This window comes from Centruroides vittatus, unplaced genomic scaffold (genome assembly GCF_030686945.1).
Source record: "Centruroides vittatus isolate TY-2023 unplaced genomic scaffold, ASM3068694v2 contig_3255, whole genome shotgun sequence".
Lineage (NCBI taxonomy): Eukaryota > Metazoa > Arthropoda > Arachnida > Scorpiones > Buthidae > Centruroides > Centruroides vittatus.
This window is the reverse complement of record NW_027122088.1, coordinates 345,793-369,023: the sequence shown is the minus strand read 5'-3', so window position 1 is coordinate 369,023 and position 23,231 is coordinate 345,793. Positions and strand designations below refer to the sequence as shown.

The 23,231-nt window shown below is 31.5% G+C and overlaps 2 protein-coding genes and 1 long non-coding RNA gene across 5 annotated transcripts in view; 2 read left to right on the top strand and 1 right to left on the bottom strand.

Moving 5' to 3' along the window:
* The first annotated feature begins 2,111 nt into the window (after positions 1-2,111).
* LOC136973649 (rho GTPase-activating protein 100F-like) lies at positions 2,112-13,077 on the top strand. Of its 2 annotated transcripts, XM_067268392.1 has the most exons (8): positions 2,112-3,606; positions 4,742-4,870; positions 5,698-7,297; positions 7,622-7,791; positions 8,418-9,282; positions 10,348-10,508; positions 11,451-11,649; positions 12,486-13,077. In XM_067268392.1, exons 2-8 carry the CDS (start codon positions 4,784-4,786, stop codon positions 12,611-12,613), a joined length of 3,210 nt encoding a protein of 1,069 aa, XP_067124493.1. In that variant the 5' UTR covers positions 2,112-3,606; positions 4,742-4,783; the 3' UTR covers positions 12,614-13,077. The 2 variants fall into 2 exon arrangements, with proteins under 2 accessions (XP_067124493.1, XP_067124494.1); XM_067268393.1 differs by lacking the exon at positions 4,742-4,870.
* On the bottom strand, positions 11,553-17,653 carry LOC136973655 (uncharacterized). 2 transcript variants are annotated; one of them, XR_010880524.1, is made up of 3 exons: positions 17,376-17,653; positions 17,223-17,303; positions 11,553-11,621 (listed from the first exon to the last, which is right to left on the bottom strand). It is a non-coding gene; the product is annotated as an uncharacterized lncRNA (long non-coding RNA). The 2 variants fall into 2 exon arrangements; XR_010880525.1 differs by lacking the exon at positions 11,553-11,621 and adding an exon at positions 17,141-17,160.
* The window catches only part of Rrp40 (exosome complex component Rrp40), a 59,138-nt gene continuing 51,674 nt past the window's right edge, over positions 15,768-23,231 (top strand). Inside the window, exon 1 of the mRNA XM_067268396.1 lies at positions 15,768-15,996. Coding sequence (XP_067124497.1) covers positions 15,814-15,996 — 183 coding nt within the window. The 5' untranslated portion in view covers positions 15,768-15,813. The remainder of the gene's footprint in view (positions 15,997-23,231) is intronic.

Sequence of the window (23,231 nt, the reverse complement as noted above, 5' to 3'; positions counted from 1 at the left end):
TTTAATTATAAATTATATAAAAAACTTACAAAGTTCTGCTCTTACTTGGGTACAAATTCAAGAGTAAACATGTTATAAATGTATAAAATATACATTAATATATTCATAAGGTTAATTAATTAATTAATATTTATTTTTTTAAATACGTGTATGAAGCAATTGTGTTAATATCTGTAATAATATCTTTAAAAATTAACATGGTTTAATTAGCAATTTAATCTAAATTATTTCAATTAATATATTAGAAAAAGTAGCTTAATTATGAAGCTGATAAATGGTTTATAATATTTAAAAAAATAATATCTATTTAATGATAATTAAATGCAATTTCTCTTTACAAGCATCAGAAAATCTCCTGTTAGAAATTGCATTTGTCCATAATATTTTTTTTATAATATTATAATAAATACTTTAGTAGATACCACGAAAAATTCAAAATGAGGTCTTAAAGAACTTATCAAAATGATAAATGTGCATTTTAAAATTGTCTAGAATTTCTTTCAGGTCCTGAAAATTAGTTTACTTTATCACACAGCTGTATAAATATGTACACTTTTATTTTTTATGTATATATAATTTAAGTTTAAAGGGGGTTGTTTAATGGACATCAATAAAGGAATATGTTGAATGATTATGATAAATTCTATTATATATTTTTGAAGAGGGACGATAAATAGAATAAAACTGTTTTGCTATTCTTTATGTAAGCATTAAACAGGTTATAAAAATTTAGAATATTTTTTTCCTCTATTTCTTCTTCTCTTAAGCGCTTTTTCCATAAAAATATCAGCTTTTTTCCAAAAAAAAAAAAAAAAAAAAATGCACATCAACATTGTACAGTTTAAGTAAAGAAAACGAAAGGCAAAATATTAAAGGAGAAAAACAAGAATAAAATATCTAAAAATCAATTATTTTAATACATTTCTATATATTTTAATTATAATTAAATAAATTAACTTTATATCAAGGAAAAAAAATCATTTAAAAAATGTTCTCTTCATAATTATCACATTAAAAATTAATTGGACCATAAAATCCGTGGCTCCATCTGTTGAGTATTTAAGATATGATAAAGTCAAAAAATTCTAAATAAATTGATTTAATATTAAATCTTACATAATCATCCTTTATATTTATTTATTTAAGTGATCCTCTAATCTCTGTATAGTTAAATAAGTACATAAGCTTATTATTAATATTTTAATTTCTTTAAATTTGAATATTAACTTATAGGTATAAAATTTTTACTTTAAAAAAATTATTATTATTTTAATTGTTGTATAAAGTATTACAACTAATGGTTTCTGGTAGGTAATGGCTTTAAGGAGATTTGCAAGTATGAATGCTGGATAGCAACAGCAATGAGACATGCTGAATTTTAATCAACTGTCATAGTTATGAGCAGAATACAAATGGTCAAGATATTGTCTCATTTATTTGTTTAATTCAGATATTGTATAATTTAATAATTATATTTTTATAATTATTTTCAATTAAATATTATATATATATGTTTATTTTTTGAAAAATAATTTATAATAGTTTATAAACATTAGTATTATTTTAATTATTCAAATTGGCTTTCAAAAATGTTTAAATACGGCTTATGTGAATATTAAATTAAGTATTTTATTTTATAAAAATTGTTTTAAAAAAGTTAAATTAAATATAATAATTATTAGAAAATATATTTATTAATTATTTTTCTTTTGTTTTCTAGTAACTCAATTTAATTAAATTATTTATTTAATTTGAACTTTTATAAAACTTTTTAATATTTTAAAATATAATTAGTTTAAAATGTTTACAAGTTTGTTCATATTTTAATTATTTTAAAATATATATATATATATATTTTTTTAATTTTTTAATGAAAATAATGTAGTTAATTCTCTATGGGGTTAAGAATAAAAAAATTCAAAAATTAAATGTTGTTATAAAGATTTATTTTATTTTTTAAATTTAATGTAATAAAAACAAATTATATTTTAAAATATTTTAATGAAAGCGACTTGAAAAAATTATTCCAATAGAGAAAAATGTGTTTTATAGAGAAATTAGCTAAAAGTAATGTTGGCTTCACTGCCTTACTAGTACCAATGTAAGGAAGAGAGCTTTACAGGCGTTTTTCGTATTTTAATTAATAACCGGAGCGCGAATACAGTTATAACATTAATAACTCTTTAGGGTTTTTTAAACGCATTTCTTTCCATCAGAGGGAGCATGCGAGCCCTTAGTCCAGCTTGGTACAATCTCTCTACCAAGACCATCTCCGCCCCATATTTTATTGATCCTAGATGCGGCACTGATTCGATTTTTTACTTCTAATACTTTCACGGTATCGACTTGTCACAGATAAGACGTTTACGGCAGCAGAAATTAATTATACTTAACCTATCACAATAGCAATTATTTTATTAATAACGGATAAAACTAAAAACGTTATCAGTAGTGTACTAAACGCTCGTTACTGTGATGAAATTTTGCTTATAAATCGGTCTAGACTAGGAAGAGGATGTGTAGCAATTAGTGAGGGAATGAGGAAGAGTAAATAGTGTGTAAGGGATTAAAAAGGGAAGCTTTCTCGTAACAGTTGGGATAAAACATGACATGGGTGCTAGGTTATTGGCCTCTATCAGCCTTTAGCTGACTTCGGTGTTAAGAAAATCGATGAACGTATGCTTGTCGTATCTCAGCCCCCAGCCAATGTCCACCGATCAGATTTATCTTCAACGTCTCCGACTAAAGTGCTAAAGAAATTATCGAAAGTTTCCCTCCTTAACCTATTTTAATATAGAGAAATCGGTTTATACTGTAGGCTACACGTGTCGAAACGTTTTAAAATTATACAAATTGATGGTATTGAAATTAGTCGGGATGTCCACAAAAATCCGTTTTTAATTTGTCCATCTCGTACCGGCTTCCACACACACTCACTCTCTCTCACATACACACACAAATATATTTTACAAGTTATTCTCTCTCTTCCTCCGCGATACACTGACATCACAGCGATCGATAAGTGGTGATTCCATTACTACAGAAGGTGGGTTGGATTATGTAGAGGGTAGAGGGCAAGCTGTAGGTGGGATTTTTTTTTCTCCTTCACTTTTCCTAGTGTGTGTGTGTGTGTGTGTCTTTGTGTCTTAACGTGGGTGTATGTCCGGGTTAAAGACGTCCGAGTGAGGAAGTAATTTAAACGGCTCAGTTTATATTCCTCCGCTCTATCTGACGAAAACGAATGCCCGATTTTCGTACAAGGAATTAATGCAACCGATTGTACGAGGCAGTAGAAGAAAATACTTAGCAGATGACGTAGCGTGGGTGTACGCTCCGCGGAGAAGAGTAGCAGACAACGGAGTGACTGCCATGTCACAGACGTAGGTTTCTCTCATGTTTGGACCTGCCTGATATTCTAATGCTTCCCTTGACGCTGGCAAATGGTTTAGTAAATGAAACGCACAACATTCACAGAGTGGCCTTATACTGCCTTTTTGGGTGGTGATTGATGGTAGTAAAGTCGAGAGAGCGAGCAAGCATATGAGTAAAGATGAAAACTAATTCATGTTGGTTATCCGGCATGTGTGGATACTATCCACACTTTAGGTGAGTAACTATTCGTTTTTTTAACCTATACGCTAGCTCCAATTGGATGATATATAGAGTAATAAGTGGTCGAGTTATCGCGATGTCTCCTCTTCCCAATAAACGCTGTATCGTGAGCAAAGTTCATATAAGCCAACCGCACCACGGAATATGCTGGTAAAACACGCGACGATGTTATTTTTCAGATTGCAGCATATCTATATGGTTTTCTGTGTCTAGACTGCTGCAGTCCCCGGTTATACTGTAACTAGGTCACTCCAAACAGCATAGTCTTCGCGTACGTACGGAGACATCAATATTATTAGACGGTGCTGTATTCATACCTGCTGCATCGCAATTGTTTTTTATATTTTATTTAATTTCTCTTTTACTTATATTATTTTTCGACAGCTTTCTATATTTTAGATGCATTACTTTTCCCTGTTTTCACCTTTTCAACATACACCCTTTTTTTCAATTTTCTTTGCACACCGTTTTCTATCTTTTGCGTGCTTTCCTCCTCATTTTGTATGCATTTCACCTTTTCAAAATTTTATTCTCAATTTTCTTGCTCTCCTGTGCATAATTTCGCTTCTGTAGAATCTCCTTCATACTATCTATCTGTTTATTCCCATTTTTTGCATAATTTCAGCCTTTCTCTTGCATATTTTTCGTCATTACTTAGCATACTTTTTGCCTTTTCCCTCCACTAAACTTTCAGCCTTCTACATAGCCTTATTTTAACAACATCTTTGCCACACTCCGTATTTTCTTGTCAAATCATTGCACGATTTCATTTCTTCCCCATGTGCAAATCATTTCTGCATCTTCTCTCATCTCTCTCTGTGATTCTTTTGCATCTTCTCATATTCCCGCTTGCATAGAGATTTTAATTTTTTAACCACTAGAAGAAAAAAAAAATTATATTAAATATAAAAAGAAAGAAAGAAGGGACCGAATTTATTAAAAAAACCTGTGCATTTTCATCTTAAAAATAATATATTATTAATAAATTTTCTCGGGTTATTTTTAATATTTGATGTATGGTCGATCGTGCAACGTTTTGATCAATGTTTGAGAGCGGTCAGTCTATGTTTCATCAGTCATCCTTACATAATTCTTCTTCAGCATAGTTTTACTTCATTTACATATTCAGGTGACCTATCTGATGTAAAACAGACGCCATAATTCTGCACACATGACCTCGCTTGCCCAACCACCGCGTCTGCCAAAAAAGGTGAAGCACATAATTAATTCTACCATGCTTTGCTGTGGGCGCAAAAAGGTAAAATAAATTTCTGTTTCATAATTTATATAGATATTAGTTTAAAAACTATTATGTTCGCAAAATTATATACACTCTTTCTTTAAAATAATAATAATATTATTAATTATTATTATAATAAAAAAGAAATATACCAAAAATTGACATCATAACGTAGCTACGATTTTAATGAGATGTAAGAGAAATGATGTAGAATCTTAAAGTTTATTGTGCCTTTTTAAGAAATTTTAAAGTATGAATGTTCTTGCATTTTATAAGATTTTAAATTGGCCCATGTGCTGTTTTATTAAGCTAGGATGATGCCAGAATTTTACAGTAGCACGGTGTTTTCTTTAAGAAATTTATTGAATTTTTCGATAAATTTTGCTGGGAAAAGTAAATAAGTGGTATATTAAATGTATATAATTTAATATTGTTTTATTTTATGTTGTGTTTGGTCAAAAATTAAAAGTATTTATTGAAAAATTTGAAAATTTCCTTGTAATTTTGGAATTCATCTTATGCTCCAATGGAGAATTTATCGAATGATCTCTTATGTTTGTGAGGAAAATTACAAAAAATAATATATTTCAATGTTGCTAAAATTCACTTCTTATGATATTTTACATGAAACAATTCTAAAAAGTTGTTTGATATAAAATATTCTCGTAGAAATACGTATAAAAGTTTCAAAGAGTGGGACCTCAGGCTCTCGAGTTGAGATCCTTAGTGAAATTCTTTATTTTAAGCTTAAAAAGTTTCTTAAAAAGGCAACTTGAACAAAATTCAAGTTATTTTACATGTAAATGAACATTGAAAGTTTATTTTTTGTAATGTTTTTACTTTAGGAATCAAGGGAAGCCGTGGAATCTCAGGCATTTGCTGAAGGGAGCGCAAGAAGAGCAGGACCCTCTCGTAGTCGAATTGCACATGGTCATATGCCAGAGATGGTGATTCAGAGTGATTTTCGTAAAGTTAGCGGTATTTCGAATGAAATCTTTCGTCAGATAGAGGCTGTGGAGAATGACTTTGATGCTACAACGGCTGCTCACTTGGAAGCTGTTGAGAAGCGAGGTGAAATGATCATAAGACTTCTCGACCCATGCACACTGGGTCGAGCAGGAGCTGAAGCTTGTAAAAAGTATCTATGTGCAGCCGATAGCACACACATAGTACAGTTTGTTGAGATAATCAAAAGACCAGGACAGACCCTCGGTTTATATATACGAGAAGGTGATGGAATCCGTTGTAACGAAGGAGTATTCATATCACGCATTGCACTGGAAAGTGCCGTTTATAATAGTGGATTATTAAAAGTGGGTGATGAAATCTTAGCTGTTAATCTCGTTGATGTTAGAAGAATGAGTTTAGACGATGTGGTAATCATCATGTCGATACCTAGAAGGCTAGTATTGACCATTCGTTCGAGAATCTGTGGCAAAGCATCCGCCGCTGCTGCTGCTCGCAAAAGTGCTTTGGAAGTGAGACCTCCCATAGTGGTTATGAAGAAAGAAGTCCAGGAAGATATCATGGACGACATGAACAGTAATAGTGAAAACGGTGCACTAATCAGGGCACGCACTAAAGGACTTCCGGCCGACATCCCAGCTGTGGCTGTTTCGCTGGTTGGTACAGAACCTCATCCGGTGTGCCACGAGGATCTTTATTATAATTCACAACCACGTGGTCATCGCATAGCTAAACTGCCAGAAACCCGTTTGGATGAACAAATGTGGACAAGAAGGATGGGAAAAATCCATCCACCGCCCTCAGTGGTAACAGCGCAACCCAAAACGCATCCACGCTATCCAAAGACGCTCGAGAGCCTAGCCGAACAGGTGCACACATTTTACGGCCCCCCGACTCGGCACCCATCCACTGAAGCCAGAAGGACCAGGTACCCGTCGCACTCCCTTATATACCAGAGACCAGAACGCAGCACCACTGCCAGACATCGTTACTGGGACGAATACAGTTCATCTCTCAGAAGATCCCGTCTGCTACGCACTGAAAGCGAGCAGAGAATACCCAGCCTGGGGGATGAAACTTACGATAGGTATACGTCTCGCACTCTCCGACCCACTTTTAGGGGCCCTTTATCTATGCAACACCGTGGGAGGGTAAGGCGATACGAAGATGTTCCTCAACACGTTGGCATCCTTCGTCGCCGATCGGTAATCGAAAGCGCTTCCGATACCGAAGTGCAATCGGGTGGTGCCAAAGACTACTTCCTGACGAGACAGAGAAGTCTCGGTAGGGCTGCACCACCCAGGAGATATAGTCACGGTCGGAGCAACTCACTGCCACGTGCTTCTGTTCAGGATCGTAGACATAGGCAGTCAGTCAGGTTCGAGAAGACGACCCTGCCTTACGATTCGCAAGAAGATAGTGATGGTGCCGTATCCGCTCCAGAGCTTCCATTATCTAAATCTGTTAGAAGAGGAGGAGGTGAGTGTTTATGCTTTAATTTCCAGCATAATATATGGATATATTTATTTATATTTATATATAGTAAGCTGGAATATATATACGTGTGATGCTACATATAATGTTCCTAGCAGATACAGTAAAGTAAGGTCATTCTTTAGCCAATTTAGTTGATGGCAGATTTTTTGGCAACGTGCCAAAATTCGTTCCTATTAGAAAACCGATAGAATTCGTTACTTTTCAGAGTTATTTTTACATATTTAGCAAGAATTAATGCCGATTTCCTTATTCAAACCCCCAAACGATTTTTTCCTTCCTATGAAACGTTTTTTATATTCCGTTCAGGTCTACACGGCACATCACCAAATGTATTTACTTCGATGGAATATCGTTCCTGGTTGAGCCGAACACCTTCTACATCAGCAATATACGATCGTGTAAGAAGAGGGAAGGGAATTCGGCACCTTCCTCGTATTGCCCACAGCGCCGAAAGTTTGTTGGACACGCTGAGAAAGGTGAGAGGTTCACACAATAGCATAGATTTGCTATGAGTTGTTTTAATCATTAACAAGAATTTGTTACAAGCAAATGCCTGAATTTAAAGGATTAATTGTTTTATTCTTTTACTGGGATTAATTTCGAAAATGAAGTAATCTCTCTTGAATATTCATTCGTTTTCGAGTGAGTGGATTAAGTTTTGGAAGGAGGAAAAAATGTTTTTTGGAAATTCTCCATTAATCTATTAAACATTAATTGAAACAATAAACTTTTGATGCGGTTGTGTCATCAAACCCTTAACAATTTACTAAATTTGTTTAAAAAGTTATACTTAACTTGATCTCCTTGCTGTTAAACATGTATTTCTAACTTATTTAGTTATTATGGAATAGTGTAAAGTTCATGTTTGACACCATCTAGACATAATTATGATAAGAAGAGATCCGATTTTGTTTAAAAGATGTTTGGTTCCTAGAAAATTAAAGCCGGTTAAATATTCACAATTTTAATCTTAGCAAATCCGGATCGAAAGAATGTTCTAATTAAGTCAGCAATCGATTTTGATTCCATATTTAGCTATTTTTATGTTATAATAGCTTAGAGTACATTCACTCAAAATTGATTTTTCTAATCTCTTTTGCAGGAGGAACAACGCTCAGCATACACGACAGATTTTCTTCCACGCAGATCTCTTCTAAGAATTCCTACAGACCCTCTAACCCACTCTTACCCCTTGGAATTCTGGAGGCAAGTTCCACATCCCACCCCGTTGGCACCGGAAGACAGACTTCATCTACTAACTTTAAATCCTAGAGAGTTTTTTAAATATAAACCCGAGAAAGATAGCGAAGCCGTACTTCGAACAGACGGTTTTAGTGGTCTTCTATGGGTTCATCTTTTAGGGGGACGAGGACTCCGGCCTACGAGTCACAGCGATCATTTTCGAGATTTATATTGTGTGATCGAATGCGATCGAGTACATAAAGCCAGGACAGGTGTTAGACCTGGCGAACACAGCTTCGATTGGGACGAAATGTTCGAATTGGATTTAGTAGACAACAGTGAAATAGCATTTTTGTTGTACAGCTGGGATCCGCAATATAGACACAAACTGTGCTATAAAGGCACAATTCATCTTCTAACACTTTTAAGAGAATCTCCGGTACACAGTTTAGCGCTGAGACTCGAACCCCGTGGTACTCTCTACCTCAAGTTACGTTATCGTGATCCACGACAGACATTTCAACGTATACCGCCTTTAACTGATACAGGTGTATTTGGCATCGATTTAGAAACGATAATATTAAGAGAAAATTCGGGTTTCGGTGTACCACTCATTATCAAGAGATGTGTAGAAGAAGTGGAAAAAAGAGGGCTCGATATCGTCGGTATATATCGACTGTGTGGATCTGCTGTCAGGAAGAAGATTCTACGTGATGGCTTCGAACGGAATGCAGTTTTGGTTGACCTTTCTGCCGAACACGTTCCCGATATTAACGTCGTGACCAGTAAGTTACTATTAAACATTCATCGGAATCGTGTGTGCCAAACACCCGCGCCCTTTAATATATAAATATAGTTTTAAAATGAAATAAAATCGAAAATCACAAAACCGATATACTTAAAAATTTCCACGATTATTTATCAGTAAATTTATTACCTTGCTACAAATTTTCATCATTATGCAATTTGCAATTCCTTAATGCAAGAGTTTTTTCGATAGGGAATTTGTATAATAAGCGAAATCTTATTGATACTATAACGTAGGGAAAAAACGCCAGACAAGAAATAAATCGACATAAAATATCGCTTATCATCATCATCATGAAAGATTAATACCAGTAAAAATTCATTGTAATATTTTCTAGAGCGAAAAAATTCTGATATATTTTTGAGAAAAAGAAGAAACTTAACGTTAACAGTTCATTAAACCCGAAGAACAGGAATAACTCGAAAAGCGAATAATTCGAAATTTCTAAAGAATAATCAATTATACTTGAAGGAAAAAAAATCCCTAAGATTTTAAACCAGACACGTATTTAGCTCAAAGATTACTCCTTAAACCCTAAAAATAGTATTTTATTGGTTTACTTTTCTTTAATATTTTATTTTATGGCCTTAAAAATAGTTTTATTAGACTCTTTTGTAATGAAAAAAATAAACATTATTGTAAAAAATTAACACAGGGAAACACTTCTCTTTCCGGTAGGTGGTTTATATATATATATATATATATATATATATATATAATATATATATATATATATATATACACACACACATAAGAAAAGTAAAAATAAAGAAAAAAATCGCGGCTGCTTCAGGTTACCACTCGTCCCGTCACGTGACCAAATCAATGCCTGGCAACTTTCCAAAATTTCCGTACCCCTATCGGACAGAACCAAAAACTGAATCATTACATAATTGAATCGTTTTTCGAGAAATTTTAAATAAAGTTAAATCAATTGTTTTTTATGTTTAAAAAAATATATTTATAATTAAAATTTAATACGAATTATTAAATTTTTAATATCTATTCATTTTTTTCATTTTTTCTCTACTTCTTTTTTCAGGTTTATTAAAAGATTATCTTCGCGAATTGCCAGAACCCCTTTTTACCAAAGGTTTATTTGACATGTTAGTCGATGGTTTATCCGTCTGTTTACCAGACGATCCTGAAGGCAATGCCAAATTAATGTTCAGTATCCTCGACTGTTTGCCCAAAGTAAATCGGGTAAGCCTGATTGAAATTATATTTTAATATCGAAATTTCTCGTTTTGTTTATTAATAAACTCCATTTTTTTATTGGTCAAACTTTTTCATAAAGTTGCTCAAAAAAAAATATTATAGAGTTTTCCCGGGAAATAATCTCAATTTTTCTTGTTTTTAGATATTGTTTAAATTATAAAACAATTTAAAATATTTATAAACCGTGTCCATCGCATAAAAACGCGTCTTTATAACTTTGTTCAATTTTTTAAAATATTTTAAATGTTAATGATTTTTCTTAAAATGTTTCTATAAAATTCTCCTGTGAATCAATGCAGAATCGTTTTGTATATTTAAAAGTTTGTATAATATCTAAACGAAAGCTAATTTATGACTTTTTATAAATTCTGTAAAATTTTCTTCGCCTCGAAAATTATTCCATATTAAAATATAAATATTATTAATCATAATAACAATAATAATAATAATATATAATCGTTATGAGCCATAACACAGTAAAATTTATCTGTAATATTTTATATTATTAGTAATTTCACTGACATATTTATATATTGTAAAGAGATTTTTTTATTTTTTATTATTTTGAATTTGGAAAATATATAAATTATTTTTCTTAAAATTTTCAATATTCAAGATCATAATATATCCGTTATTCATGTTTAAGCTAAAGAGAATTTTGAAAATCTTAAAGTATTCCAAAGCTAATTTAAGTTATTAGAATAACAATGGATAGTTTAGTAGCCTTAGAGGTAAATTCCCGAGCTTATCAGGGTGTGAAAATGGAAAATAATTAAAATTATCTACAATAGAAAAGATTCTTAATTAATAAATTACTACAATGTTAAATTTAAATGCATTTTTATACGGTATGTATGTATATACATTACAGCAAAACGAGAAATTAATTCATTAAGGAGAATATGTCCAATTTTTTTGATTTTGTAGTGCACGGTGCTCTTTCTGATGGATCATTTGAAACTAGTGACAACCCACAGCGATCGAAATAAGATGAATCCTCAAAATCTGTCACAATGTTTCGGACCTGTCGTTATGTGTCATACCGAGACGGGTGCTCCAGTTATAAATCTTCGAAAGACCATTGAAGTCTTCGCTTTTCTGTTAGAAATTTGGCCAGCCAAAAGAGGTAAGTTACTTGTTAGATATGTAAACAAGTATATATTTTTAATATGTTATCAAAAGAATTATTTATAAAGAAAGGGTAAAAAAAAAAAAAAATTGATATAAAATTCGATTATTCGGTTTATTCATCGTTTTAGTTAAGCGAAACGCAAAATACGATATTCCCAAGTTGTATTTTATAATAAGGATTACCAGGAGTAGAAGATGATATCGATATTTTTATAATAGGACCATAAATTAAAAGAAAATTAATCGAAATCCGATACTTGAAACGAGAATAAACTAAGTGCTAATGGGAATTAACTTTGTCTGCTTTACGAGTATCGAACTGCCTTTTAATTTTGAATATTTGTACAACTTTGAGTACAGTTGGAAGAAAATAATAAACAAAAATATTGTCTATAATCTAATCATTCTAATTGATTAGCTTAGAAAACTCTCGAGGTTTAAAGCAAATTAATAGAGTCAGATATAGTGTCGAAAAATTTAAAGAGAAGTAAATGTATATGAAAACATTTCGATACATCGAGGGAATTTAATTTATACTAATTTCTAGCACAGATTTTTCCATGATTATTCCTTGAATATGATATAAAACTGCACACTGTCCTATTTATGGATCATATATAGCGCTTGCAAACATGCCCGAAAATTGGAACATATGAAATCTTGGGAATCTAGCACATATAAATTATTAGTAACTTGTCATAAACAATTCAAAGTAATCAAGAACATGAAAGTTTCAGATCTAGTTCCACCCATTTACTCTAACTCTTTAAGATAATAAAAATGGTTAAGACAATTAATAGTAAAATAATGTGATGTATCCCTCTATTTCAGTCGCCCTCGGGAGTGGCAGCAGCGAATCAAGTGGCAATGAGCCTCCTGATCAATCAATGGGTCAAGATACACTTAAGAAATCGGTGACATGGGTTGGCCAACGTATTCTTCCAGAATCATCCTGTTAATGTTTCATGTGCCATATAGTTTGTGAGGCCACAACTTCTCCTTAATAACCCCATTTCCCCATCCTAACACATACCAATCCCTTCAGCCCCCTTCAGAACACAGCATCGCGTTTGTTAGTATGTTTTAATCTTCACAGTCCAGTGGTGAATGTTGATTTTTTCAGTCAGAGAAGAAAAAAAAATCGTTATTTCCAATTGTTATCTCATGTATTCTCCTAGCAGGGAGTGTTTGATATGAGATACTTTAAGTACCAGTCCTGTTATAATGGTATTGTACGTTTTTTGACAAGTGTACAAATAAAAACAAAAAATCTGGTGATCAACTGTTTAATAATTCTGGTATTTATTTGAATTTTCCTATTTTTATTAAAGAATTACACGTCCCATATGGCGTAAATCCCGTCCTATAATTGAAATACCGATATTATAATCTCTATTGGTTGATTTAAATTCGAAAAAAACGTCTCAATAACGCCCGATTTTGATGATCATCGTTAATTGGTTGGTTTGAATTCAAAAAATGTCGCATTAACCAATCAATTAAATTAATATATATATATATATATATATATATATATATATATATTTTAATTTAAATCATTTTAAAATTATTCATTATTTATTAACTAATCACCAACAGTTTATTATCTATAATCGTGATAAATTATAATTTAAATAGATTAATTAAATTACGTTTATAATTCAATTGTATATTTCAAATTTATATTAACTAGTGATTGGTTAATAAAAATTTTAAATATTAAAAGAAAAAAAAATTAAGTTTAAAAAGTTTACATTAAATAAATTTTATAAAATCTTTCAAATATTTTTAGTAAATTTAAATACAATAATTTATTAACCAATTACCACTTTCATTTAAATTCCGTAATGGATAATGCCATGCCTCAATAAATTAAGATCATTTGATTGGATGTATAGATTCAAACATTTTAAAAAATAATTAATTAAATTAATTTAAATATAAATTTAAAAAAAAGTGAACATGTAATTCGTTACAGGTAAAGAAATATTGCGTATTTATATTTGTAACGACCAATCACAACTCACTGCAACAACAGCGCCCACGTTTTAGTAAATTGATTTACTTAAAGAGCAAAAACAAAAACAAATAAATAATGTTAATACAGTAAAACCTGTGAATAACGGATACTGACGGGAACACTAAAAAAGTAGTCGTTATTGGGAGGTTATTTTGTATGCAATTTTGTTAAACGTTCCCGAAAAAATGGCCGCCGTTTAGAGATGACCATGTTATGGGGATGACTGTATTAAAATATTTAAAAAATTTATTCGGTAAACAGCTATTAAATTTTAACAAAATGTATAATGTAGAATATAATATAAAAATTGCGATTTAAAAAAAGAATGTCAAAAAATATATTAGCTTAAATAATTAAAGAAAAATGAAATTAAAAAATTTTTCTTTTATATTTTATGATTTATTAAAATATTATATATTTTGGGGAGGAAAAAATAAATAAAAATTATATTTAAGTAATGACTAGTTATAGATGCAACTGTTATCGACAGATTTCTTCATTTTTGTTACTTATTAAATTGAACCAATCTGGTCTTCCTTTTCATTTTCTATCGTTCTTGACTCACCCCCTCCCCAATTTTTTCTTTCCTTTTTTCTTATTTTATTTTATTTGATTTTTTTTTTGGTAAGGGAAAGATTTTGGCTTAGAGCCAAAATATCGTCAGTTAGTCATTTCCCAAAAGAAAGAAAGCTCTAGAATAGAAATTCACACCTGTAGTTTAGAAAGAACCCTTCATTTTTCAAGATGGCTTCATTTCTCGATTTTTCGATTTTTCCGTTTAGTTCTAAGAGAAAGAGAAAAGGGGGAAACAAGAAAAAAAAGGAAAGAAAAGAAAGAAGAGAAGAAATAAATTTACTGTTTCGTCTTTTTAACTTCATTAACTTAAGACTTTTCTCTTTCTCAATACTCTTCTTCCGAAACATGTCAGCCATTTTAGAATTCGTAATTTATTATACTCAACTATCCTTCTAAATACATTTATTTTATATATATATATATATATATATATTTATATTCATGTATATAATTAATTTAATTGTTTTAATATGTATTTAAGAGTTAAATGCAGGTAAAAATCGATTATTCAGGTGAATAATTTATCGTTGTTTTTATTTTTCTCCCTCTTTTGGATAAGTCATTTAAGTTGATAAAAAGATGGATAACTTCAATACCTTTTGTAGTAACATAGATTGTTACTTTGATTTTACCAGAGTATCATCTTTTTTAATTTTCAACCCTTAATTTTTTTTTATTTTCTTTCTTCAAGAAAATAATTAATAGGATGATTAGTCTGTTCTTTTTTATATACTTTTACCGTATTTTTTAAATCTAAGATCTAATATACTCTAGCTAGATTGACGTAAATAATTAGAACTGATTTATCTCCAAATGCTGTAATTATAAAAAGGAAAAATTACTAGAACTTTAGTTTAAAATGTAAACAGAAAGAAAAGAAATTTTTATTTTTTATTCTGTAATTTAAAATTGGGAGCGACGACATGAAATAGGTTTTAAGTTGTTAAACAATTGCGAAATTTTGATTTTCGCGTGATAATGATTCAAAGAAATGTTTTTTTCTTTTAGTGAAATTAGATCTGATTCTGATTAGACTTAAATATTATAAAATATATGAATTGAGGACATTTTTAGCTTTTAAATTATTCATTTGAAAAAAATCTAATTGAGGTTTTAAGTATCATTACTTACTCTCTGGCTTAAAATGATGCATATTTTAAGAAAAATATTTAAAATATATCTAATCAACTTAATTCAATACAGTATTTTAAAAGCGAAATTGTAAAAATAAAAAAAATATTGTATAATTTCAAGAGAATGTTTTCTTATTTTTTAATCCCATGTCACGTAGACAGATTAAATCGTTTGCGCTTGCCCCGAAAAAATCTTTGATAATCACAACACGGAAGACGGAAGGAATGGTTATTAAAGAATCCTAAAATTAATATTTTAATTTCTTAAATAATTTTTATTATCAATAATATTATTACTTGTTAAATTCTAAGAAATTATTTTATATTATTATTTAAAAAATAAAATAATACTAAATAAATTTAAGTTAATATGCTTGAAATTAAGAGGGCGCCACCTTCTCGAGCGAGAAGGCCTGTTTAACGATCAGTAATGGACGGTGATGTTGTTATTCCGGGTGATGTTTTGTTCGACGTATCCGAAAATGACGAGTTAAGAAACACGATTCTTGGTCCGGGATTAAGAAGAGAATCGGATAAAGTAATTGTTACTAAATGCGGTATCGTAAGGCATAGGAAACCGAATGTATATTGGATCGATGCTCATCACAAAAAGGTAAGGGCGACGAACACGTGGTTGACGTTTTGTTTGAGAAAGATGCGGTGTCTGACGTCACGTACAGGTATTTTAGTCATGTTAAACGAAACATTAAGCCCTTTAAGCCAGTTATAAGATGTTTTACTTGTCAGTAACATTGGTTTTATATTTCAAGCAAATAACCAGATTTTTGGAGTAATGAAGAGTTTGGTATGTGAATTATGTTTTACTGAAAATAATACAATTCGTGAAAAGTAATGGCCATAATTTTTAAATATCATATTCTGTAGTTGAATTTAACTGAGGCAACTAAATATATAAATGAAATTGATTAAATTAAATATAATGTAACATTTTTTATGATATACAACTATAAAAATGTTATTAAATTCTGAAATTTATCTTAACGTATGACATATTTTGGTGTCTGAATGTTAACACATTTATATTTTGATTTATAGAGATTTGAAAATATAAAATAATAATTTTTAATTATTTGGTTGTTATTGTATGGGTGAACTTTTGAGGAGTAAGCTTGGCAATGCCAGCAAGGTGTTAGAAATGCTATCCTTTGAATTTGTAGTAGAAAGATCAAGATTTGTTTCTTGCAATACATAGTGGGTAGCTGGCTCATAATATTGTCAAATCTACTACTACTATTAAGTAGTCTTTTCATTTGATCATCCATTAATTTCATTTAACTTTTAGTAAAAAAACTAGGATGTTGTATAGATTACTGTCCCAGTGAATTTCAGGAATTGTCCCAGGTGAATTTCAGGTTGTCCCAGTGAATTTCAGGACTTTGAGTATATATCTGAACTGAGGGGACCAAGACAAGTTCAATGGTACCCTACTTTTGGACTGGAGACAAAAAATAACAAAGTTATATTTCAGATTGGTTAATGTTACCTATGGTAGCAAACATGGCGGCTCGTCTCTGAAACAGTGGGGATGCATGTTCTAACCTAACCTATTCTAATAAATTACATAATTATTGCCAACCAAATTATTAGAATAGGTTAGGTTAGGTTAGAACGTGCATCCCCACTGTTTCAGAGATGAGCCGCCATGTTCGCAACCATAGGTAAAATTAACCTTAGGGGTCTTGCCTTTCACAATGCATTTTGTCATTTTAGAGTTTTTCACTAGGTGGTGCTTTCTGATTTTTTATACATATTGTCCCTATTAAAAAAGTATTTTATTATCACATCATGTTTATTGATAATCAAACTTTAGCAACTTACATTGCAATCGGGAGTTGCGTTGCTCTCTCTTCTAAGCCTATCGCGTGTTTAACAGGCAGTCCGGCAAGCTGACCATATATTCTAAAGACACATTGGCAAAGACTAAAGAAAACTGCCCACGTAAAAGACCAAGAAAACAGATTGTACACTCACCTTCAACAGAGGCAGATGTTGATCCACGGGTACACTGATCATCTGCATTTGGAGTAAGTTCTTTTCACACATCCCCGTGCTCCTCAACCTTGGAGCCTAAGGCGTCAGCCATCGACACGCTTGCAGTCAGCTAGTACTATGTGCTGCTTTCGCGGCTTGTCCAAAAAACCTGTCCCTTCGGGAGGTGACTGTCCCTAGTTAGGCTAATAGAAAATCTTTATTTCTGCTCAATCAATATTCAAGGCTGCAAGTTCATGCCAAATTGGATTAAATATATTACCATGGAAAACTAAAATTGTGTAGAATTCATTGTGAAAGGCAAATCCTAAATATGATAACTTTGTTATTTTTTGTCTCCGGTCCAAAAGTAGGGTACCATTGAACTTGTCTTGGTCCCCTCAGTTCAGATATATACTGAAATTCCACCAGGAGTAATCTATACAACAGCCAAAAACTATATATTTATATAATAAAAAATCTTTTTTGATATGTTGAACTAGCATTTTGTTTTCTCATTATATATACAAACACACATACAGAGAGAATAAATGCTTAGTTCAGGTTACTAAAAGAGATTTTTCTATTTAGAAATGTTTCCACTCTACTCTGAAAATAGCATCAGCTGAAATTTGGAAAAATATCTATTATGTACCTCAAAGTCTGTTACCGGTGTACAATTACATCAATAACAAAAGATTAAATTCCAGGGTTTGGGATACACAATAGATTACATTCTGGTGTTGAAAAAGTGAAGTTTGGAAAAATAATGTTGATCATTATTAGACTGCATCAGATCAAAAAGCTTTACACAATTATAGATTCTAATACATTTTGAAATGCAGAAATGTGAAAAATTTAAGCATATTAATAACTTACATGAAAATAAGATACAACAGAATGGGGTTTTATCGTAAAAGCACCCTTCTAAGGATTAGATTGGTCAATAAGTTGATGGAACTTGATTATATCCTTAAATAACCTATTTACCGGAGAGGAGATATCATGGGTGTTTATGACAGGGCTGTGTAGTAGATTTTCTCGGTATGATGCAAGTCTTCGAAATGCCGCCCCCTTACGGTGCCGCCTGTTGCTGCTGCCTCTCTGCATCATAGCACGGCACAGCCCTGGTTTGTGAGGGCAGATTACCTCATGTACAAAGTTAATGCATATTGGGCATTAATTATGTTCAGAGACTGTGACAGGTTGTATATAATATTGTTCTACTAACCTGATAGAACCTGCTTCTAACAATTTCTTAAGGATTAACAAATTGCTCTAGTTGACTAGGATTTTCCTATTTAAGGTCCATCCATTTAATACTGGGTCTGCTTGTTTATCCCTATAAACAGAATTGTAATGTTCTAGGAAGTAGCAGAACCTCACTCCTTCACAATGCCAAAGATCAACCCAACAAGTACCATCTGCCAGGCATCTACAGTATTCCCATCATTGGTCATTGCTACAACCGCTGCTTACAGTACATTGGAGATATGTCTTTCACATCTCAAAAAACATCAAATGTCCATCAAAAAAAGGTTTAACCAATACAGCTTTAGCTATCTACGCATCTAAACAATATGTCCATAAACATCTGGAACAAGTGGAAATTTACATGGCCACCTGCCACAACTCAGCCATAAACTATTGCAACATTCATTCCTTCCCCACTGCCTGGAAGTCATTCTCTGAAGTATAAGCTCTTCCTTTCCCATCCCTTCACTTTTCCTCTTACGTCATACAACCTTCCCCTATGCATGGATTTGGCTATTGTCAGTGTTTTCTCAACAGTTTATTGCCTAATGATGCCCATTCAACACAGGGAAAAATGTTTGCACTTTGTTTAAAATATTATTGTTGCAATTTTTTTAGGTATTGCAGCATTTATTAATTTCTAAGTTTAACCAGTTGTCAAGTAGCAGTTGTTAACATTTTGAACATGTGTGTGAACATCTGTTTTTAGTTATTAAAAGATGGATAATGTTGAAATGACTGTTTATATTTCTTTTTATTTTATCAATATTTTGGCATGACAAAATAATTCATTTTTCTTTTGATCTTTTTTCTTTTCTATTACTCTCTTCCTATAAGCATTCGTACTTCAAAAGAATGAAAGAAAATTACACATATGCTTTTGTTACTCGCAATTTAAGATAAAGCTTTGAAAGTGCAGCAAAAATGAAATATGAACCATAAAATTTTTAAAAAATTAGAGTACAGTACATGTGATTAATTGGCAGTAGTTCTAGAAGAAGTGTGAACAGAAACTATTATAACCTTATAAAATAAATTAAGGAAGGTGATCCCAAATTTTTCATAGTCTAGGTAAGTTTTAAATATATAGGCCTATGTAAAGATATGTATTTAGGTATGTTTAACTTAAAATATATAAATGATAAAGAGTGATTCATTGAAAATAATTCTGTTCTAATTATAATCATTTCAATTTTATCAGTATCTATGTTGTAGGTTGTAAAGAATTGTAGGCAATTAACATAGAAAAGTAGAACTTCTGTTGACTTTCTCTCTAGTAAAGGGAATGGAAATAAGTCACTAGTAATACATGAAATATTGCACACTAAACCTATTTAGTGTCTTTTCTCTTTTTCATCCTTATGAAGAATAATTAATTTTAAGTATCACACTTAAATACTTATAGTAGTAGTTTGCTACATTGCATTTGGAGTTATACTATACATCAGTGTGGCCAAACTTTTATCCCTTAGAAGCTACTTTTAAAATATAGTCTGCAGGCAACTATGAATATGTGCAAACAATTTTAGGATTTTTCATAGATATTTTAATATCATTATTAATTATTTAAGTTTTTATTTTTTTCTGGCCTGTACTTGGTTTATTCATTCTAAAATAATAGGGTTAAATATTAATAACATTTAAAACAATAATTACTAAACTAACATACCTGCTTCTGTTTGCTGTATGAATAAATAAATAAAACTAAAATTGAAAGTAAATTCAAGTGCACAAACAATGAGTAACAAGTGGATTGAAGCCAGGGCTGTCATGTTACTGTCTGACACATGATTTTGTGCCATTTTATGCAATTGCCATTTGTATGCGCATGCATTGCGACTACAATTAATTTTAAGTTAACGTTCATTTGCATTGTTCATCGGGATAAATACAAACAGTATGGGTATGTTGTTGTAAGAATAAATTATCAAATTAAGATTTTAAACATTAATTTAAGTGAGAGCAAATTGTTCAACTTTAGCTTTGCGGGCTACTTTCAAAACCTTTGCGGTCGACCGGTCGGCCATCCCTGCTATACATGATGAATTTTCACAGCAAATGTTGCAAATTATTTTAATTTCTTAAATAAGTCACTTCTATTTAAGACAAGAAAAATGAATTTTTATCAAACTCTTCATTGACAAGTTTCTTAAAGGTAAGGAAGGTATACGGGTACATATTTATTATGTTGCTGTAAACTGGATTTAATTGGTTTCAGGTACATGCATAGAAAATATTTTTATATTGTTTATTTCTTAAAATAATATATAACTCTATACAGCATTTTATCAATTCTTCTTTTTTCATATTTTGTTGTGTGCATAACCTTACTATGTTGCAATAGAAATAGGTATTGTTAAATAGAGAAGTTTAGTTTTATTCAATAAGATTCATGCAACATGTGGCAAATCTGATAAGGGAGGAAATCTGAGAGAACTTTCAATGGGAACTGGCCTGTATTTAAATGTTAAATATGTAAAGATAACCCAGAATACTTTGTGGTCAGCCCATTAATGGAGATGCAAATCTGTGACCAACTACCAGTGTTTGGTGATTTTTATTCACTTGGCAACTGGTGGGATAAATAATTGCCAATAATATCATTAACATACAAAATCTATTTTACACTATGTTTAATTTAACATCAAATTTTATAATAAATAAAATAATTTGTTATACAGCAAAATTTTGATTTAACAGACAAAAATTTCTGTCATAAAGGAAAAATCATTTTTTATTTGCAAATAGAGCATGCTAAAAGGTTAGAATAATATGTATAAATTACAATAGTTGATCTGGAAAATTTTTAAAATTGCCAACTATTTTTCCAGTTTTAAATTATTTATTGCCACAGTTTTACTTATTTATTAATGCAGGTGCTAGTAGCCTTATCAATGTGGAGTCTGGAAAGCAAAAGTTCTCACTTAGAAATAGGAATAATTTTTTTAATGAATAATTCCAAATAACACATTCAATCATAATGATTAAATGGTAATTTGTGGGTTTTGTCATGTCAAATTTCTTATGTTTTAGTCTCCTGAAAAAATCAAAGTGAAAAGAAGTATTGGGTTGTTCGAAAAGTTCGTAGCGATTTTTAAGAGAAATAAAAGAAATTGTTTTAATACTAAAAATATACTTTTATTCCGTTATGTATGCGCCATTGTTTTTAATGACGTGTTGCCATCTATGGGGCAGCTTCATGATACCCTCTTCGTAGAACTTTCCAGTTTTTTCCGCGAAAAACTGATCCACGTGGTTTTTGCAAGCTTCCAAAGTATCAAAGTTTTTATCATGAAGGGAATTTTGTAGAGAACGGAACAAATGGTAGTCCGACGGGGCAAGGTCGGGTGAGTAAGGGGGGTGGGGTAAAACATCCCAGCCTAGTTCCAATAATTTTTGGCGTGTTTGTAAAGACGTATGAGGTCTGGCATTATCTTGGTGAAACACAATGCCTTTTCTATTGGCCAGTTCCGGACGTTTTTCTTTAATTGCCATGTTCAGCTTATCCAATTGGGAACAATACTTATCAGAATCAATTGTTTGATTCTGTGGAAGCAGCTCATAGTACAGGATTCCTTTCCAATCCCACCAGACAGTGAGCATGACCTTCTTTGGATGAAGACCGGCCTTTGGAGTTTTTAATGGTGATTTATTTTTCTTACCCCACGATCGTTTTCGGCTGATGTTGTTATAAATGATCCACTTTTCATCACCTGTCACTAAACGCTTCAGAAAAGGGTCATTTTCATTTCGTCTTTCAAGAGAATCACAAATGGAGATGCGATCCAGTAAGTTTTTTTTCGTTAAGTCGTGAGGTATCCAAATGTCATAACGATTCACGTATCCAAGCTTCTTTAGATGTTGAAATACAATACTGTTTGATGACTTCACTATGTCTGCAATCTCTAGACTTGTGTAATGAGGGTTTTCATCCAATAATGCTTTGATTTGGTCCTCTTCAATAACAGGAGGTCTTCCTGAGCGAGGAGCATCTTCAAGGCTGAAATTACTCGTTTTAAATTTTGCAAACCACTTTCTAACAGTTGATTCTGATATAGCACTCCCACTATAAACATCACATATCTTTTTTGCTGTTTGTACAGCATTTTTGCGTTTACGAAAAAAGAAAAGAAACAAGTGTCGATAATGCACATTGTTCGCATCCATTTTTGCAATGAGCCAAATTAAACGCTATTTGAATAATTTTAACGGTTTTTTTGTAACGGACGCGTCTCAAGGTCATTTATCGTAATATTCATTGGTTTGTACAATTCTAATCATTTTTGTGTCAATCGGTGTCTCAACTGTCGGCTATCAAAAATCGCTACGAACTTTCCGAACAACCCAATATTATCTCAAAAAATCCCTCAAATTTTCTATCAAAAAAATCCCAAGGAGACTTGGGATTTTTTTATGAACCCCAGGGAGACTTGGCAGAGATTCTTGGCTCTTTGTGTAAAAGTCCTGACACTTTCATGCTGATAAATAGCTCTGGAAGGCATGACATCATAGACAGTACAATTAGCTGTGGAATATTGTCAATATACTGGTATAGTATCAGAAAATTTTCCATACTTCTAGTATTGTTACAAGGTACTCTATTTT

Bases quoted from the DNA above. Each gene is read 5' to 3' on its own strand.
- LOC136973649 (XM_067268392.1), top strand. From the start codon at position 4,784: ATGACCTCGCTTGCCCAACCACCGCGTCTGCCAAAAAAGGTGAAGCAC. The intron at 4,871-5,697 runs GTAAAATAAATT...TTTTTACTTTAG, and splicing joins TTTGCTGTGGGCGCAAAAAG to GAATCAAGGGAAGCCGTGGA. The intron at 9,283-10,347 runs GTAAGTTACTAT...TTCTTTTTTCAG, and splicing joins CGATATTAACGTCGTGACCA to GTTTATTAAAAGATTATCTT.